The sequence below is a fragment of the Argopecten irradians genome, chromosome 3 (assembly GCF_041381155.1).
Source record: "Argopecten irradians isolate NY chromosome 3, Ai_NY, whole genome shotgun sequence".
Taxonomy (NCBI): Eukaryota; Metazoa; Mollusca; class Bivalvia; order Pectinida; family Pectinidae; genus Argopecten; species Argopecten irradians.
The window spans coordinates 32,143,184-32,160,556 of record NC_091136.1 but is presented as its reverse complement, the minus strand read 5'-3'; the positions used below and the strand labels follow the sequence as shown (position 1 = coordinate 32,160,556).

The window sequence follows — 17,373 nt, the reverse complement described above, 5'->3', positions numbered from 1 at the left end:
AACTTAACGTGTTGTTTCACCAAAATACATATTTGAATGGAAGTGAAGTTAGGTATATTCACTTTTAAAATGATAATTTACATTCGAATATTTACAGTCAGTGGTGAATTGATAGTATAAACCCTGTTGATTTCAACCAAAGGCTACTCAACTTTATTTCTCGATAGATTGAGTATGTCACGCGCAATTTGGAGCCGCGCGGATGAATTTATGATGGTCCAAATCATAAACTTTTGGTGTTTTCAGTAACCGAACGTACGTTCGATGAACATGTACATGTATCAAAATAGGTTTTAACACATATACATGTACGTGTGTAAATACAAATGTAGAAAAGTTACATTGTTTATGTTACTACGTACCTCTTTGACCAATGCTTCCGTGCGTATGATAAATAAACAATGTCGTACAATGTACAGTTTTGCACATTCCGATGACGTCGCAATGTTTACATGTTGTGTGTCGGTGAGTCTGTGTTGTTCTCTACCACATGTAGCCTAGATCTTCATTCTATTCGTATTTTTAACATCTTTGGTTGTACACGAATGGATAAGATATGTCAGAACAACATCAGTATTTGAGGTGGATAAGTTTAACCAAAACGACCTAGCACGACAAAGGATTTTTGTTCACCTCGGCGGACAGACAAGTCCTGTACGTTATCTAGAATCTACTGTGAATCGGCGAGAGTAGGTACGTTTGGGTGTTTCGAAATATCAATGAAACGGAATCCTACAATTGTAGCTTTACAATACTTGTAATAGATACCTCTAATATTTATTGAAGTGTTTGAAACAACAATATGAATATAGTTAACATTTTGATTTTTGAGAGCGGTACAGTAAACGTTTACAGTAGTGGGCCTACCTGTGTTTGTACATGTTCCTCGAAACGACGTCCGATACATTTGAAAATCTCCAAAATCCGGAAATAATACATGATGACTATGAAACTATGTAAACATCCGTGTATTCAAGAAATTTCAAACGTGAACTGATTAAGTAGAACTCAAGTGATCACAAAATTGAAGAAACTCTCTGTTTGTCACACCTCCTTGACACAGGCGGTTTGAATCGGACACCGCGTCACAACTACGTTAAATATCCTGCCACGTTATGAATTGTGTAAGCGTTTGAAATCATACGAAGCAAAAGATTAAAACCAAACTGCTTTGCACCATGGTGTTTTTAACAACAGATAAATAAAATGATTTATAGTTCCATACCGGGAAAACCCCAGATATATGCTTCATCAGACGGAACTCATTTTATTGGTATGTTCATTGATAAATTGGCGGGAATTTCCGCCACTTCAAGTGGCTGTTCCAAATGCCTGTCGGAACCAAACGATATAATTCAATTTTAGTCTTATAAATGCCATAAACACTATTAAGGGTAAATTTTGAGCTATGAAAATAATAGTTCAGACTGTAAATATAAGGATTAAAGTCTCTTTCTGGTGGTTCTATCGAAGGATAAAGTTGAGTAGGGTATCGATATTTGTTTCATGGACCGCTTCGCGGTCCATTCCAAATATCGATACCCTACTCAACTTTATCATTCGATAGAACCACCAGAAAGAGACTTTAATCCTTAAATAAAGCGATTTAGTTAGAAAGAACGTTTTATAAACCGCTGCGTTATAATTACTGTCTATAATTATAACAGTATAGATGTAATTTTGAGCTAATTAATTTATTTTGTCGTTTTCAAATTATATTGAATCGTATGAAACGTATGAACATAGACGTATTCCTCATCATCCTGATATTTCTGATATCCATGACTTGAGCATTTTTTTATCTGCTCTAAATCCAACATAAATTTAGTGCTATTTTGATAATTGGATGTATTTACAAAATTAGATTTTGAGAAGCAGATGATATATTGCAATAAAAAGGTGATATTTTATGTTTTGTTTTGTAATTGTTACATGAAGCAAATACATATTTGTATTTGTATCATTCAACGGATTCTACAAACCAGCTCGATCAAAACGGAATGGAAATCAAATGCATTGACTTATTGCGATACAATTTCATTTCAACAAATTTTGTTACACATGAAAACACATATAAATGGATTAGATATCTCGATAAATTGAATATGTTTACATTATAACAACATTAAAATATCTTTAAAAGAGACATGTTTCCACTAATATAACACATATAAGTGCAGAGCATCCAGTTGACCCTTGACTGCTAGCAGATTCAGGAGTCAAATCACAATTTCTCAGAAATCTGAAGAGTCATATATGACAAATAGACAGGTGCTTCAAACTCAAGAGTCAAATCTAATTTTCGGGATTTGAAAACATACTCTCCAGGGTCTACTTGGTGCCATGTAAATGCATTAGAAATAGAAATAAATAAGCTATGTAAGTCATAAACAAGATTGGTAAATGCTTCCTGCTTATAATTCTTTCGCAAAAATCCTTACTTGAGAACAAAATATCGAACAATTAATAAACATTTCTAAACATATTTACATTGTTAAATTTCTTATATGTATTTCAAAATCAGCATATTACATTTTACAATAAATATGTAGTAATCGACAGATGTCGTTTTAAATGTTATATTTGGTTTATAATTCCCCTTGTTACGTCGATTTACGGTTATTAATTATACCTGTTGCTTTCGTTACAAGTAAATATTGACGGAGGCAATTCATTTTCCATACAAAACACCAATGATTTGCTGAAAAGGAATAGCTACTAAACTGAAGCTTGTTGTTATCATCGTTATTGTATAGTTATGAGCCTTAGCCATATAGTGTACAAAATATGCTTGCACATGAAAAGTTAAAAAAAAAGCTGTGTTTTTGTAACTTTATATAATAAATATCAAAATGTAAACAATTAACGATGCCCTCATTATATTATCATATCAAATGTTATCTGGATTGAATTATATTATTGAGAAAGAGATACTGCTTATTATTTACCAAATAAAAGCATAATGCTGTGTGACAGTTCGGTATTATCATGTGTGGTCGACCTACTTAACACCTACAGGTGGCAATGTCCAAGTAGTTATACGGTGATTCAGTGTGTTTGCCTATCAAGTTTATTATCAGATTTTATGTATTTGTTTAGATTACGTATAATGTGTAGAGATTGCACTTAAACTGCAAGACGGTATTACAGATATTTTTTTCGATTGGCATGTTATGTACATTAGATCACCAAGCGTGTACACGTGAATGCACCTCTCACCCCTGTGAGGTAGGCTCTGGGTTATGTCCCCTGGCCGAGAAACTTTCTTCTTCTACTTAGCGCTCAGCATGGAGGGAGTGGGATGACTGGTTCGCCCGTTTTCAGTATACTGTGACAGAATGAGGTGTGTTGCATGGTGTCTTTGGCGACATGCTTCAGTATATAGCATTATAAAAGGGCAAGATATCCACTATACAAGAAGACACAACACGAATATACCGTAGTCTCCCAAAACACCTTCTCGCACTTTTCACACACAGCCCATCGTATACATGGGAGGCTGTACTTACATGACCCTTGTTGTTAATATATTAAACAAATGGTGAACGTTCACCATATATATAATACTCCACAGATACAATGTTATTTACATTGGTAAACCTTGATCTAACAGCCTGTAAATATTCAGATACTTTTACGATCATATAATTATACCAGTGATTAGAATTCCCCACTACAAATGAATACACTTACCAGAGTACACAAAGCATGGGAATGATTAAACAAGTATTTGTGTATGTATGGATTCCGTTAAACATTAAAAGAACACATGTTTTTCTATAAAATGTTTCTGATTTAATTCAGAGCAAACAAAATTATGTACATAATTTTCATCTGAAATTTGAGATGAAATTACCAACAGGTGTTTATATAAGATACACATCAATATCACACGGTCAAACTTACGGAAATATTCCGATCGTATGGGATAGGTAACTATATTACAGGTAACGCTAGTGTTTCACAACCTGCTTAACTCTTTATCCTGACACTTTGTCCGGACACTACTGGCTATTTAGATGTGATAAGAAATGCCTTGTATATAAAGCATGGTTTTATGTTTTGGACAATCAACTGCGATGAGGCTGCGACAAGTTATGCTTTACCAAGTTTAAATATGCTACGAGACAGAGGGTAAATAACTTTCCTCAGTAAGTATGGTTTTATCAATGATAACGATACACTAGCTAGTTAAAGGGACATTCAGTGAGGCTAAGTTCGTTTACATAACTCACGAAGCAAATATGACATAAATGTATTGTTCCACATTCCTTATGAAACATAATGCATGAAATCAGTGACAAATTTCACAACATTATTAATTATTTTGATTAATTACTATTGAAAATTAAATCGTTGATCAATACGATGTAAGCAGGTACAACATGTTACGCAGTACCCCTTACCCGAGTCAAACAAATAAACGGTAAACAAATGCAAATACATAAACACTGAGGAGTTGATGTGAAAATATTTTTAGACAAGAACATGCATTTATATAATATTAACACAACTATGATAACGATACATTAGCTAGTTAATGCAATTTAGTATAATTCATAATAGTATTACTAAGTAAATATCTGTTGATGTAATACTGGCCGGTCTTGAGTAATACACTCATGTCACCTGCAATACAGCCTCGTGACATCACAGCGTCAACAAAATTATTATTTTCTCGGTATTTTTTCCCAGAAACTATGCTGGTTTTAATTTAGAGGACGGTAACAACGAGATTTGCGTTGGAAATATCGCAATTTCATGTATCCGGAATTGATTTGTAGTCGTGTTTCTTTTTAAATTTGTTTCAAAATGGCGGAATATTAAAGTTGTAAAATTGCAAAGCACGGGTCATGACACCTCCAAAGGAGATTGTGGATGAACACAATTATGGGTACTGTTTACCACCACAAGCGTAGATTTTGTGATTTTGGCTTGGTTTTTGAGGTACCCATTGGGCTAGAAGCGAGACGACATTTCAAACTGACAGGGAAACCTAGCATATTTTTCGTGAATTTCCCGATTCATCAAGCCATAACTTCGTCAATACTCGGCCATTTTTGTTCATCAAGCACTCACTGGAAAGATATTTTTCTTCAAGATATGATATGCGTCAATGGTGTATAGAGCCCATTTATTAAAATAATCACGATTTTGAAAAAATAGGTCCGTTTTTCTCGACCGCCGAGTTCATACCCTTGATACTATACAGTATAACTTGTCTAAACCGAACCCTGTATAAACCGGAAACTTGTCTATACCGATTAATTTGTTTGGTCCCGGCAAATTTCGTAATAAACTATAGTACCCAAAACCTGCATAATCCGGAACCTGTCTACTCTGAAAACCGGAACTGTCTAGGTAATGTTACTATACCTTTCTTTGTAAAATTAACTTGGGCAAACCGGCAGCAATGTTTTCACAACATGGGACTGATCATGGGGCGCCTAAGGGGATTTACCTGTACCTGTATACTAAGGTCTAGATAGTGACAACTTTTCACTTTTCATTCGACGGTTTTTTGTTACATGTGCATTGTATTTGTGAATACTTTTCACGGTCAATTCTAACAATAAAACATACACATAACTTCTGAGAGTTCATTTGAATGTAGCACACCGAGAGAAATGGATCGTACATGTACACCTCAGAAACCAAGAAAACGTAGGATGGAATTCTGTGTTCTACTAAGTACATATGTGAGAATAAATGTTTGTGCTGTAATAAAAAAATTCTTCAGATGATTTCCATGTGAACATATTGTGATAAGGTTCTATCCTCTATAAACCGGACACCTGTATAAACCGAACAAATCGACTGGTCCCGTTCACATCCGGTTTAGACAAGTTATAATGTAATATATATGTATACTGTTAGTTTAAGAAACCGTGCCAGGTCCCTGTGGCCTGAGGCTGTATTGCATGGCTACTCATGCAATAAAGTCTTGTGACGTCACGACGTCAACAAAATTTCTATTTCTTCGGTAAAATTTTAACATTTTCTCACAAATTTGACTGGTTTTACTATAAAAGATGCAAACAACGGATTTTTCGTTGAAAATATCACGTTATTTTTCATGTATGAAAAATTGACTTTCAGCTGTGCATTTCTTTGAATTTATTTCAAAATGGCGGGATATTGTAGTTGTAAAATTGCAATAAAACGTAGAGATATGAAAGAAAAATACTCTTTCATAAGTGGATATGAAGGATAGGGATATTATACCCTCGGGATCACAAAATGTTGAAAAAAACCCGCCAAGCCTCGGGTTTTACTACATTTTGTGACACTCGTGTAGAATATCCCTATCCTCCATATCCACATATGAAAGAGTCTTATAATACAGCATACAATATGTTATATGTCATGTTCATTATATACCGGGACACGGCAGATTTATTTTATTTATTTTTTATTACAAAACTCTTTCTATACAATATATCAATATCATCGAATTTATTTCCAATAGAAAATAATTTGCAGCTCTTGACTTTACGAAGACTATCACGCTATATTTAAATTCCGTAAAGTATTCACCACCATTTGAAGGTCACATGAATTTACAACCTTCTGTCCTACTAAACGTTATGTATGGTATATTATCAAGCTTGTCACATACTCTCATATGTATCTTAATAACAAATATATCATATATATATGTGTGTGTGTAAAACTGATTAAAATATGCATTTTATACCGAATACCGTATAACCTGTCAAAACCGACCCTTGTCTAACCCAGATCGCTGTGTATTCCGGCATACTATTATGGCATTTCTTTATTTATAGTAATTTAAACCTGTAGATTCCGGATGTTAGTTCTAATGATATGCGGTATTGACAAATTTTACTTTAAATTGATTCTTGGTTCCGCAAAATATACCTTGCTAACAGTCTTTTTCGTTTGTAATTAACGATAAGAAATAAGTAATTCTAATCAAATCAAACCACATTATACATGGAATCCAAATATACAAAGTTTTATTTGTTTTCTGTAAATAATAAACATGTAGTATTCGAAGGTAGGGAAATATGGTCCACCGCCGACAGAACATGAACAGTAACTGATATTTAATATTTAATACCTGTGCCTAATTAACAAAAAAAAAAGTTTTTTAAACTAACACAATTTTTTTCTTAAAAAAATCTGTTTTCAGTTACTTACAATGTAGTATATAAACAGAAAATATGTTGTGTTTTCTTTGACAGCAAGAGTCTTTTTTTTGGATATAATAACAAATAAAATGGAGCTTTTCAATGCATTCGTATATTTGAAATTCACGAAAAATACCTTTATTGTATTCCAGATGACCAAAGCTGCAAAGATGGAATGTCAAACAGATCAAAATATTGACATGGATTTAACCAATTCAACATTTAAAAACAACCCACGAAACGTGTCACATTTAGTTAATTTTTCCATTTTTCATTACTTTTGTACGGAACGAAAACTTGAAGTTCTCAAATATGCCATCGCTTACGCACTTATTGCCATCATAAGTATCTACTTGAGACATTTTGTAAAACGGAGATATTTAACGCACGGGAAAAGCCAAACTATTTCAAGTGGAAGCAATGACAAAAAGCGTCCATGCCCAGTAACGGAATCTCATCTAAATGAAGATGGAGAATCTTTTTTCTCGATTGTAACATCTAGTTGGGTGCGGCCATTGATGGAGAAAGCACGTAGCAAGTCCAGTCTGTCATCCGAAGATATCTGCACCTTACCGAAAAGTTTAAACGTTGACAAAATACATACGCAATTCTCGAAGATTTTGAAGGAAAATGCGACATGTTCAAAACGCAAGGGCAGCCTATTATCTAACTCTCTTCATCAAGCGTATGGTAAAGATTTCTACTTCCGGTGTGGTCTTCTACAATTAATGGCAAAACTGACGTCATACGCCTTACCGCTCTCTTTAGGGATGCTGATAACATTTTTTGAAACTAATAAAGGACCAGCATATCATGGGTACCGATATGTTTGCGCAATATTTATGGCAGTTTTAGGAGTAGGTATCTTCAGTATCATTTATGAATATTATAGCATGCATGTCTATTTTAAAGTCAGAATCTCGATCATGACAACTATATATGAGAAGATTTTGAGATTGGACACTGTGTCTTTATCAATGTTTAGCACTGGGCAAATTGTTAATTTTCTTGGCACGGATACTGATCGAATAGTGAACTTGATGGAGAGATTCCATCGAGTATGGATTGCTCCAATTGAAATTGTGGTATGCATGTTAATTCTATATCAGCTTGTCGGTATTGCTTTCCTCGGGGGGTTATTTGTCACTTTGTTAGTCATTCCAATAAACAAAATAGTCACAACAAAACGATCGGAACTAGACAACAAACTGATGCAACAAAAGGACCGAAGAATGAAGGTAAGTATTGCACATATATTGTATGAAAGTTGAAGTAAGAAAAAACTTTTGACGACTTAAGTAAGCTCTTACATATTTTCGATAATAATATGCAATATATACTTATTTAGGAATTGCTCTCACTTTGTTATTGTCTTTTTCCTCGCTTCATATTCAAATTTGTCTGAAAGGCAATACTTTGTTCAATAAAGGATTGATAACTCAATATCTTAATTCCGTTGAAATCACATGAAATATGTTTTGGCTACAAGCTAACAACTGATTGTAAACAGTTCTTTTCACCATCATATGAAAATAATAATAATAATAATAATAAGCTAACAACAATTTACTTGGCGTTTTGAGACAATTTTAATGATAACTCTAGCGTTTCGCGTCATTCATCTATTATTTACACACACTTTTTGTTTATAAATTAGTTAATGAACGAGGTATTTGGAGGAATAAAGATAATAAAGTTATATACATGGGAAGATCATTTTCGATCTGTGATTGATAAGCTCCGAGAGGCTGAGCTACAAACCATCAGACAGGAGAACAGGCTCGGTGCTGTAATGGAAAGCGTGTGGGTGACAACACCTGTCTTAATCACCCTGACCACCTTCAGCCTGTACTCCATGCTGGGCCACACACTTACAGCATCTAAGGTAAGCTTAAGTTAATGTTTTCAGAAGAGTAGATAATACACTTACATATGATTTATTTCAGCATGAATCTCAATATATGTTGGGTTTATGACATCACCGACAAAAACGCGAAGCGTACATGTATATGAAAAAATGACAGTTCGGTTTATTATTATTATTATTTCATAATATAAATAAGCATTAATTTCATTGCTTTTACTTGGTAATAACATTTCCCGCGAACACATTCTTCGTAAGAGGTCTTAATAATCGACGTACACTTTTTTCAATCTATGGGAAAATAACTTCAAATTTCTAACCAATATCAATTAGTGAAACATATGAATTTAAATTCTATCCATATATTCCGATATATTCATTAGCTGTGTTATTTTTTCATAGATGTGTACGTGTGTATCTTTGCTCCTAAAACTCATCAGATCGGTCGACCAACTGCCCATGATAATCAGCCGTATTATAGAAGCTGTCACCTCTCTCGACAGGATAGAGAAATTTGTTGTATGTCAGGAACTTGATCTCGACAAGTATTACACGCCAATGAAAGGTAAAAGCGACATTATGCATTAAACTGTCTAGGAATTCATGGTCGTATAATTCTCTCAGGTTTACAGACAAATTGAATAACTCGCGTTAGAAATATAATTGTTTAAGTACTTTACAATGTTGTTTATACAATTACATTACATATCTAGGCACACGTTTATTTTAGCAGTAAGCATTCTTGAACAGGTTGATAAAATTATGATTTAATGATGTACAGAAAATTTCATTTTAGCACATCGTTCCTGGCATAGAAAGCGCTATAATAAGATAATCGCTAAAACATTAATGTTAACAGTAATCATCATATCTTTTCAGACTCCAAACCGTTGCGAAGCGTAATATCAGTGGATGCAGGAGAATTCACATGGAAAAGGCACCAAACTGATAAGTCGTCAAACGATTGTGAGATTGAAAAAGAGAATTCCAAGGAGAATATCAGCTCGACAAGGACACTTAGTCTGCAAAAAATTTCTATCGATATCAGAAAAGTAAATATTAATTTTAATGTACATACTCAAACTGTAACTTTAAATTCATATGCTTCAGATATAAACAGCTCTATATTTTGCATACCCTAATACGTTTTACTTTTGATCATGCTACACCTAACATGCCTAACGCAATTTTAAAAGCATATTATTTTGTAAAATTTCATGATAAGTTTTTTTTAAAGTGTTTCATATATTTGATAGGGTCAATTCATTGGAGTGGTCGGTAAAGTTGGTGCCGGTAAAAGTTCTCTGTTACACGCTGTGATGGCCGAGATGACACGTGAGAAAGGAAATATATCTGTGTCAAACCTCGAGCAGGGATTCGCCCTGGCGTGTCAGGAGCCATGGGTACAGCAGGCGACTATACGGGACAACGTCTTGTTTGGCAGTCCTTTTAACTCAAACAAATATACCCAAGTTCTAAATGCAGTTTCCCTACACACAGACTTACATGTATGTTTGTTTGTCTTTTGTTGTAACTTCATTGATTTTGTTTTGTTTCATTAATCTTTTTATATTTTTTCTGTGCGTAATTTACATTTTGAAAATGATGCAAACCTTATTTGGGCCCTTGACAAAATGAAAGATGTGTCACTATAGTTGATTCCTTTAAATTTATCATAATTATAACTAACATAAAAAATTCTTATAAACTTTGCATACTATCGACATAAATAAGTTTAAGGAACTAAAGATTTGAAGGCAAATTATCACTATCAATGCAAACTATACGTACCTCAAAGATATTTCTCAGAGACATCTGAACAGAAAACTTGAATATAAGGTCGTCAGTACGAAACTAAAATGTTAACATAAAACTATGTTTTAGGTGTTACCAGATGGAGACAAGACGGGGGTTGGTGAGAATGGGGTAACACTCAGTGGAGGTCAAAAATCTAGACTAGCCCTTGCTAGAGCAATTTATCAGGTAAGATGATAATAAACTTAGTAAAATATTTTTCTGTGAATTTATTTATACCTGATTTGTAAAATACTAGTTTTATTTTCGTTGCTAGGATAAGGATGTTTATTTACTCGACGACCCTCTAGCTGCCGTGGATAGTCACGTGGCACAGCATATATATGATGAATGCATTATGGGATTGCTTCAGAACAAGACTAGAATTCTCTGTACACACCATGTAAAATTTCTTGGAAATGCAGATCTAATTGTTGTCATGGATGGTGGAAGCATTTCCAGAATAGGTATGTCAAAAATAGTATTTTTGTATGTAGCCCTTTGAAGAGGTGACGACAACTAACGATAAAAATAATAACAGCACACGCCTTCAAAGAATTTAGTCTTCCAAAGACAAACTTTGGATTGAATATATTTATTTGTAGTCATTTGACAAGTTATTTGATTACAACAAATAAAGATTTTCTAGGTATTTTCTCGTTTACGGAAAGTTCCGAAGATTCCCGAATAGTATAGAAGACATTTTCCATTTCTAATTATATTTATTTGTAATTCCTGGTAAGAAAATATCCAATTATTTAAGATAAACAGATTTTGTTTTAACCAGGAACTCCATCAGAAATTCTTGAAGATGTTGCATTTGCTGAGCATGATACATCTTCAAACAAACCTGAATCTGAAGACGACGACGACGATGATGATGATGATGTTAATGATGAAGATGATGATGATGACGACGACGACGACGTCTATGATTATAATCTAGGAGAAGAAGAGAAGGCTACAGGGGAGATTAATTCACGTGTGTACAAGGCTTTCTTATCGTCACTTGGGAAATGGCTACCTATAGCCATTCTGCTATCCGTCGTAGGTGTGGAAGGTAAGCACATGTCTCTTGTTACTGTGTTTTAGCATAATGTCAGATGTCAATTGGTACAGTCATAAGTCAAACGATGTCAAATATGTATAATATTTTGAGTATTTGATATTTTGACGACACTGCAAGTTTGTAAAATGCCTTATATTAATATGTTTGTTTCAGCGTTAGAGAAGTTGAAAGAATGGTGGCTTACTCATTGGATATCAACTGTGACAAACGCTAACATATCTACTTCCGGCTTTATCTGTTTCCATGACAACACAACTTCACCAAACAGGTAGGGTGCTAACTACTGTGTGAATATATGTGTTTATGAGTTTGATTTCCCCTTTTTAGTAATTGGAACATTCTGTATATTATGTCCTTTTCAGTTTATACCAGGTATATGACCGAAGTGAAATTGACCAGAGCGTGACTGCTAGTCCTTCCAGTGCCGTATACTATTTGTCTGTGTATGGGTGTTTTGCTGTTCTTTTCTCCCTAACATCAGTTGGAAAGGAAATGCTGTTCTCGTACGGCGGGATACGCTTGGCTAGGTCCATGCACAACCAATTGCTAAGTACCATGTTTAAGGTAGTGTAGCTTCTCTTTTATGACATTTTATATAAGATATCTTTATATGATACATTTTGTATTTGCTTGTTTGTTATACCCCAAATTGAAATACCACCATGAATTGGGAATATACCGATGTCACTCACACCCTTCTCGACCAACACCGTTAAAAGTTCATATGGAGGCAAAGGCTTTGATGCCTTGAGCATATTGGTAGTAATCCAAGTTGAGTTTTTTTCGGTCACTTCTATTTTGTTACTTCATTTATATAGAATTTGTTTTAGATATTTTTTAATTTCATTAAATGTCAATATAATATATATATTAATTTTTTTATGTCAACAATGTCAATATCGCTATAACGTTTGTTTAACAGTGATCTATGTTTGTTTGTAGGCACCGATGACCTTTTTCGATACGACTCCTATTGGCAGAATTTTGAACGTTTTTTCATCCGACATGGCTACTATTGACGATATCAGTGACTCGATTAACTGTTTGACATATATGTTATGTGCAAATATTGGAACTATTTGGATCGTCTGTTACGGGATGCCTTCGTCTTTAATCCTTTTGATTCCTATGGCTGTATATTACTATAGAATACAGGTAATGAAATATTATTCACAGGTTAAACGAGTAACGGGTAGGAGGATACAGGCTTACATTATCGCCTCTTCCCCACATACTATTGAATTTCAGGTATTTCGCAGGCTATTGAAAATCGCGAAAATAACTCGCCACAAAAATTTACCTTCAAGAACAAAAGAGCGTACCATTGTTCCATTGTGAAGTTCAATCGCCATGAAAATTGCTTGGTTTACAACAGGAATAATCTACAAATGACAAACATATTACAGACATGGACAAATTTATTGAAAAGCATTTTGGGTTCCAGACCTACGCAGTTAAGAAATGTACAGTTGTCGTTTCATCAAAAATGTCTGTTATACTAAATGTATGCGTATTTTTATATTTTACAGAAAATTTTCCGCCATACGTTTAGAGAATCTATCAGAATTGAAAGCCTTAAGCGTTCACCAGTGTTCTCTCATTTCTCAGAGACTTTGTCCGGAGTGGTAACAGTCAGAGCCTTCCGTGGTTGTAAAAGGTAAGTCTTCACGTTATGTAAACAGTATTCGTGTTATCTTTGTCTGTACATATATACATGATTTAAATTAAAGCAGCCGTGCTGTTTTTGTTGAGTGAAGCTATATTGAAAATCAGTTTTCTGACACGTTTAGTGATAAGTTGAAACGTTTGAGTCAACAAAGGAACAATGTATGATTTTTCCAATGAACTGTCTGTTATTGAGATGATTGAAAGTTATCGAACAGTTTGGGTGTAGTTGATATCTTTTATTGAAAGAACTTCAACATTCTTTTTAGATTTAAAGACAATCACTTCCGGTGTATGGAAGAATGGCTAGCAGCTTGGTATACAAGTCATAATGTTTGGAATTGGTTGTTTGTTCATACCAAAAAGGTAGTGAACGGCCTAGTTGTAGGTTTAGCTGGTTTGGCAGTAGTAGAACACAGCATCTATGGTGTTAACCCAGGTATGTATAAATGGGCATATAATAGATATATGTATAATACATATATATGCCAACATACTTATAAGAACTTGCTGCTTGAAATGTCTTTAGTCGACTACTGAAAATATCGTTTTTATACAAATTCAATACTATTGACAATATTCTTTCATGTCAAATGACGTATCGCTGCTTTTAACATTTTAATTGCCTTAATTTGATCTTTTATTGTTTACTTTTATGAGTTTACTTCTTCCATTGCCTAAAAATGATCTTTGATTGTTTACTTGTATGAGCATATCTTCTTCCATTGCCTTAATTTGATCTTTGATTGTTTACTTGTATGAGAATATCTTCTTCCATTGTCTTAATTTGATCTTTGATTGTTTACTTTTTTTTAACAGTACAAATATTTTATTCCCCCAGCTGTGTATGATGTGTATATACATTTGTGGCATTGCAACAAATGTATATACACATAGGTAATTCGGTGAGAGCTGCCAGGGTTGGGATGCCCTGGGGTCAACTCCCCGAACAATAATGTCCTCGCACAGGAGGGCTCTCGCACTGCATGCATCAATTTAAACAATAAATATAATTTTTAGAGCCATTATAGTTAAAGGGAAAAAAGGAAAAAAAGATGAGAAAATTACTTGTGTATTGAGTATATTGATTGTTTACTTGTATGAGTTTGTCTACTTACATTGCCTTAATTTGACCTTTGATTATTAACTTGTATGAGTTTGTCTTCTTCCATTGCCTTAAATTGATCTTCTTTGATTTTCTATCGTTTCTTTGTATGAGCTATATTGGTGTCGTGTCCTTTTTGTTCTTATCTTCACTTTGCTGGTATTATTTCATTTATTCTTACTGTATGTGAGCTTGCGGCTGTCAAAAGTTATATACGTTTTTTCATTCGATAATCATTTTCTTTGTGTGAGAGCTTTTTTTAGACATTTTGTCCAGTGTTCATTCATACAACTTTCTGATATTTCGATATTGTATTATTCAATTTTCTTTTCGATATTGTGGTATTTTTCATGAAATTTGATCACCTAATGTATACTAACCTTGCAGGTGTGGTCGGCATACTTATTTCCTATATTCTTTATCTGGACGATATATTCGAGGGAACTGTTACATGTGTGTCGGATACGGAGAAGGATATGGTTAGCGTAGAGAGAGTACAAAAATATGTGGAAGACACTCCAAGTGAAAGATGGGAAGGAATAATGGTAACACAGCCAAAATAACGCTGCGTACAAATATAGATAATATTGTATTAGTAAAGTTAGGTGTTTTAAAATAGCAGAAAATAACATACAGTAAAACAACGAACCTCTGGGGAATAACGATATAACTTCCTAATAAACAAAGTTCGTTATATCAAACACATTGAATCTTAACCTTGACGGGTAATGAGAAACACTACTTTTAAGCATGAATTCGTTGTAAGTGTGTTTTCGTTATTAAAATGTTTACTTTGTGACCTAAAACAAAAAGAACAATTAAATAATATGGCAGGAATGAAATCAATTAAATGGACGAATGAATGAATTTCTATAAATAATTTTCTTCAGACTCCCCAGCCATGGCCTACATCCGGTGTCATTAGATACAGAGACGTACTTATGAAATACAGAGATGATTTACCAAACGTCCTCAAGAACCTTTCATTTTGTACACGGCCTGCAGAAAAGGTGGGAATCGTTGGACGAACTGGTTCCGGGAAGTCCAGTCTCTTCCAGACGTTGTTCCGTACTGTAGAGATAAGTTCTGGTGATATTACCGTTGACGGAGTGTACATACAACATATGGATCTAAAGGATGTCAGGTTAGAATTTAAAGAATGAACCTATAACCAAAAGTATAAAAGAATATTTAACAATGCTAACTATTTTTTCAAACTTCTTTTCTCTTAAAGTAAATTGTAATGGAGTGGAAACTGCAGCACATTTTAAATATCTATACATGTTGTTAAAAGCTTCTGGGAATGAATGATAAATTAATGATATATAATAACACTATGCTGACCTATTGACCTTTTGTCTTAAAAGTTCGTTTTGGTTTATCTTATGGTCATGGCATGTTGGTAACATATGTTGGTATATTTACTTAGGCGACATCTTACGATGATTCCTCAAGACCCTGTCCTCTTTAATGGTAGCGTCAGGGAAAATCTGGATCCAGCCTCCTCCTACAGTGACCAGGAACTTTGGGGAGTCCTTGAAAAATGTCACCTTCATGATACCGTAGTAAGACTTGGAGGGCTGGAAGGAGGCGTGTCCGAGAAAGGACGACATTTTTCTCTCGGACAAAGACAGCTGATATGTCTGGCAAGAGCAGTTCTTACTAAAGCCAAGGTGAGATAATCTAAACAAACAAGTTATGGGTTTGACTAGGGCACTTTGTTCTAAAGCAAAACTACGAGAATTCTCTTTCATATTTCTGTTTTTCCTTTCACATTTTGTCGGACATAGTAAAATCCTAGCCAAAGTCCTATTAATAACCAGTAAGCAAACATGATTGTCCAAATATTAGCGAAGCGTAAGAAACTTGCAGCAAGTTGTTTTTGTTATCTTTCTCTGTTGGCTATTGTATTTGATAAAACATTTCAGTTCACACTTGAATCAGGATAATATTTTTTCTGTTCTCCGCGAACGCCTACAAACGTAATTGTATCCCAATGACAAACACAGTAAAGTACATATATACATTCATTTACAGGTGTTGTGTATTGATGAGGCCACGGCCAGTGTGGATCTAGAGACAGACATGTTGATACAGGCGACAATTCGACAGGAATTTAACGACAGTACAGTCCTGACCGTTGCTCACCGCATTAACACTATAATGAACAGTGATCGAGTGTTAGTGATGGACCAGGGTAGAGTGGTGGAATTGGACTCTCCGGAAAATCTGCTGAAAAACTCCCAATCGGCTTTCTATAAACTTGTACATGGAGAACAATAAATTTATTCATTAAACAATCAATATTTAAAAAAATATTTAGTACGAGATTTTATTTTACAAAACAACATTTTTGAAACCTTTTTACATCCACACAGACTCGGTATTGCGGAGGTGCTTCCTCAATAAAATTATCATATGTAATTCTGGCTCGTAATGACGACTTCATCTTGATATTTTACAACATCGTATTCCACTGTACTTTCATACCAGCACATCACAATACAAATAGTTTATCCGTGGAATCAAAACATATGTTACTTGCGTACATTAAGTTCATATTGATAAGCCGAGTGGTGACAGCTTACACTGAGATCTCTATTCACTTCCCTGTGGGTGAAATGATTATGGTTTTACTTTCCGAATATGTACCAGTGTGTATCTAGTAATGATGTATCAATAATGCAAAGTAAGGGGGCCACGATGGGATTTCATTGTCGCA

General features: G+C 34.3%; 1 protein-coding gene across 2 annotated transcripts; it reads left to right on the top strand.

Moving 5' to 3' along the window:
* The first annotated feature begins 3,936 nt into the window (after positions 1-3,936).
* LOC138318248 (ATP-binding cassette sub-family C member 10-like) lies at positions 3,937-16,967 on the top strand. Of its 2 annotated transcripts, XM_069260448.1 has the most exons (18): positions 3,937-4,151; positions 7,307-8,392; positions 8,812-9,039; positions 9,421-9,583; positions 9,898-10,070; positions 10,275-10,526; positions 10,903-11,001; positions 11,090-11,279; positions 11,600-11,872; positions 12,035-12,149; positions 12,244-12,445; positions 12,824-13,036; positions 13,411-13,538; positions 13,816-13,985; positions 15,039-15,196; positions 15,542-15,795; positions 16,081-16,324; positions 16,689-16,967. In XM_069260448.1, the coding sequence occupies exons 2-18, from the start codon at positions 7,307-7,309 to the stop codon at positions 16,932-16,934; spliced, it is 4,194 nt and encodes a 1,397-aa protein (XP_069116549.1). In that variant the 5' UTR covers positions 3,937-4,151; the 3' UTR covers positions 16,935-16,967. The 2 variants fall into 2 exon arrangements, with proteins under 2 accessions (XP_069116549.1, XP_069116550.1); XM_069260449.1 differs by lacking the exon at positions 3,937-4,151 and having other exon boundaries at positions 7,271-8,392.
* The last annotated feature ends 406 nt before the right edge of the window (positions 16,968-17,373 follow it).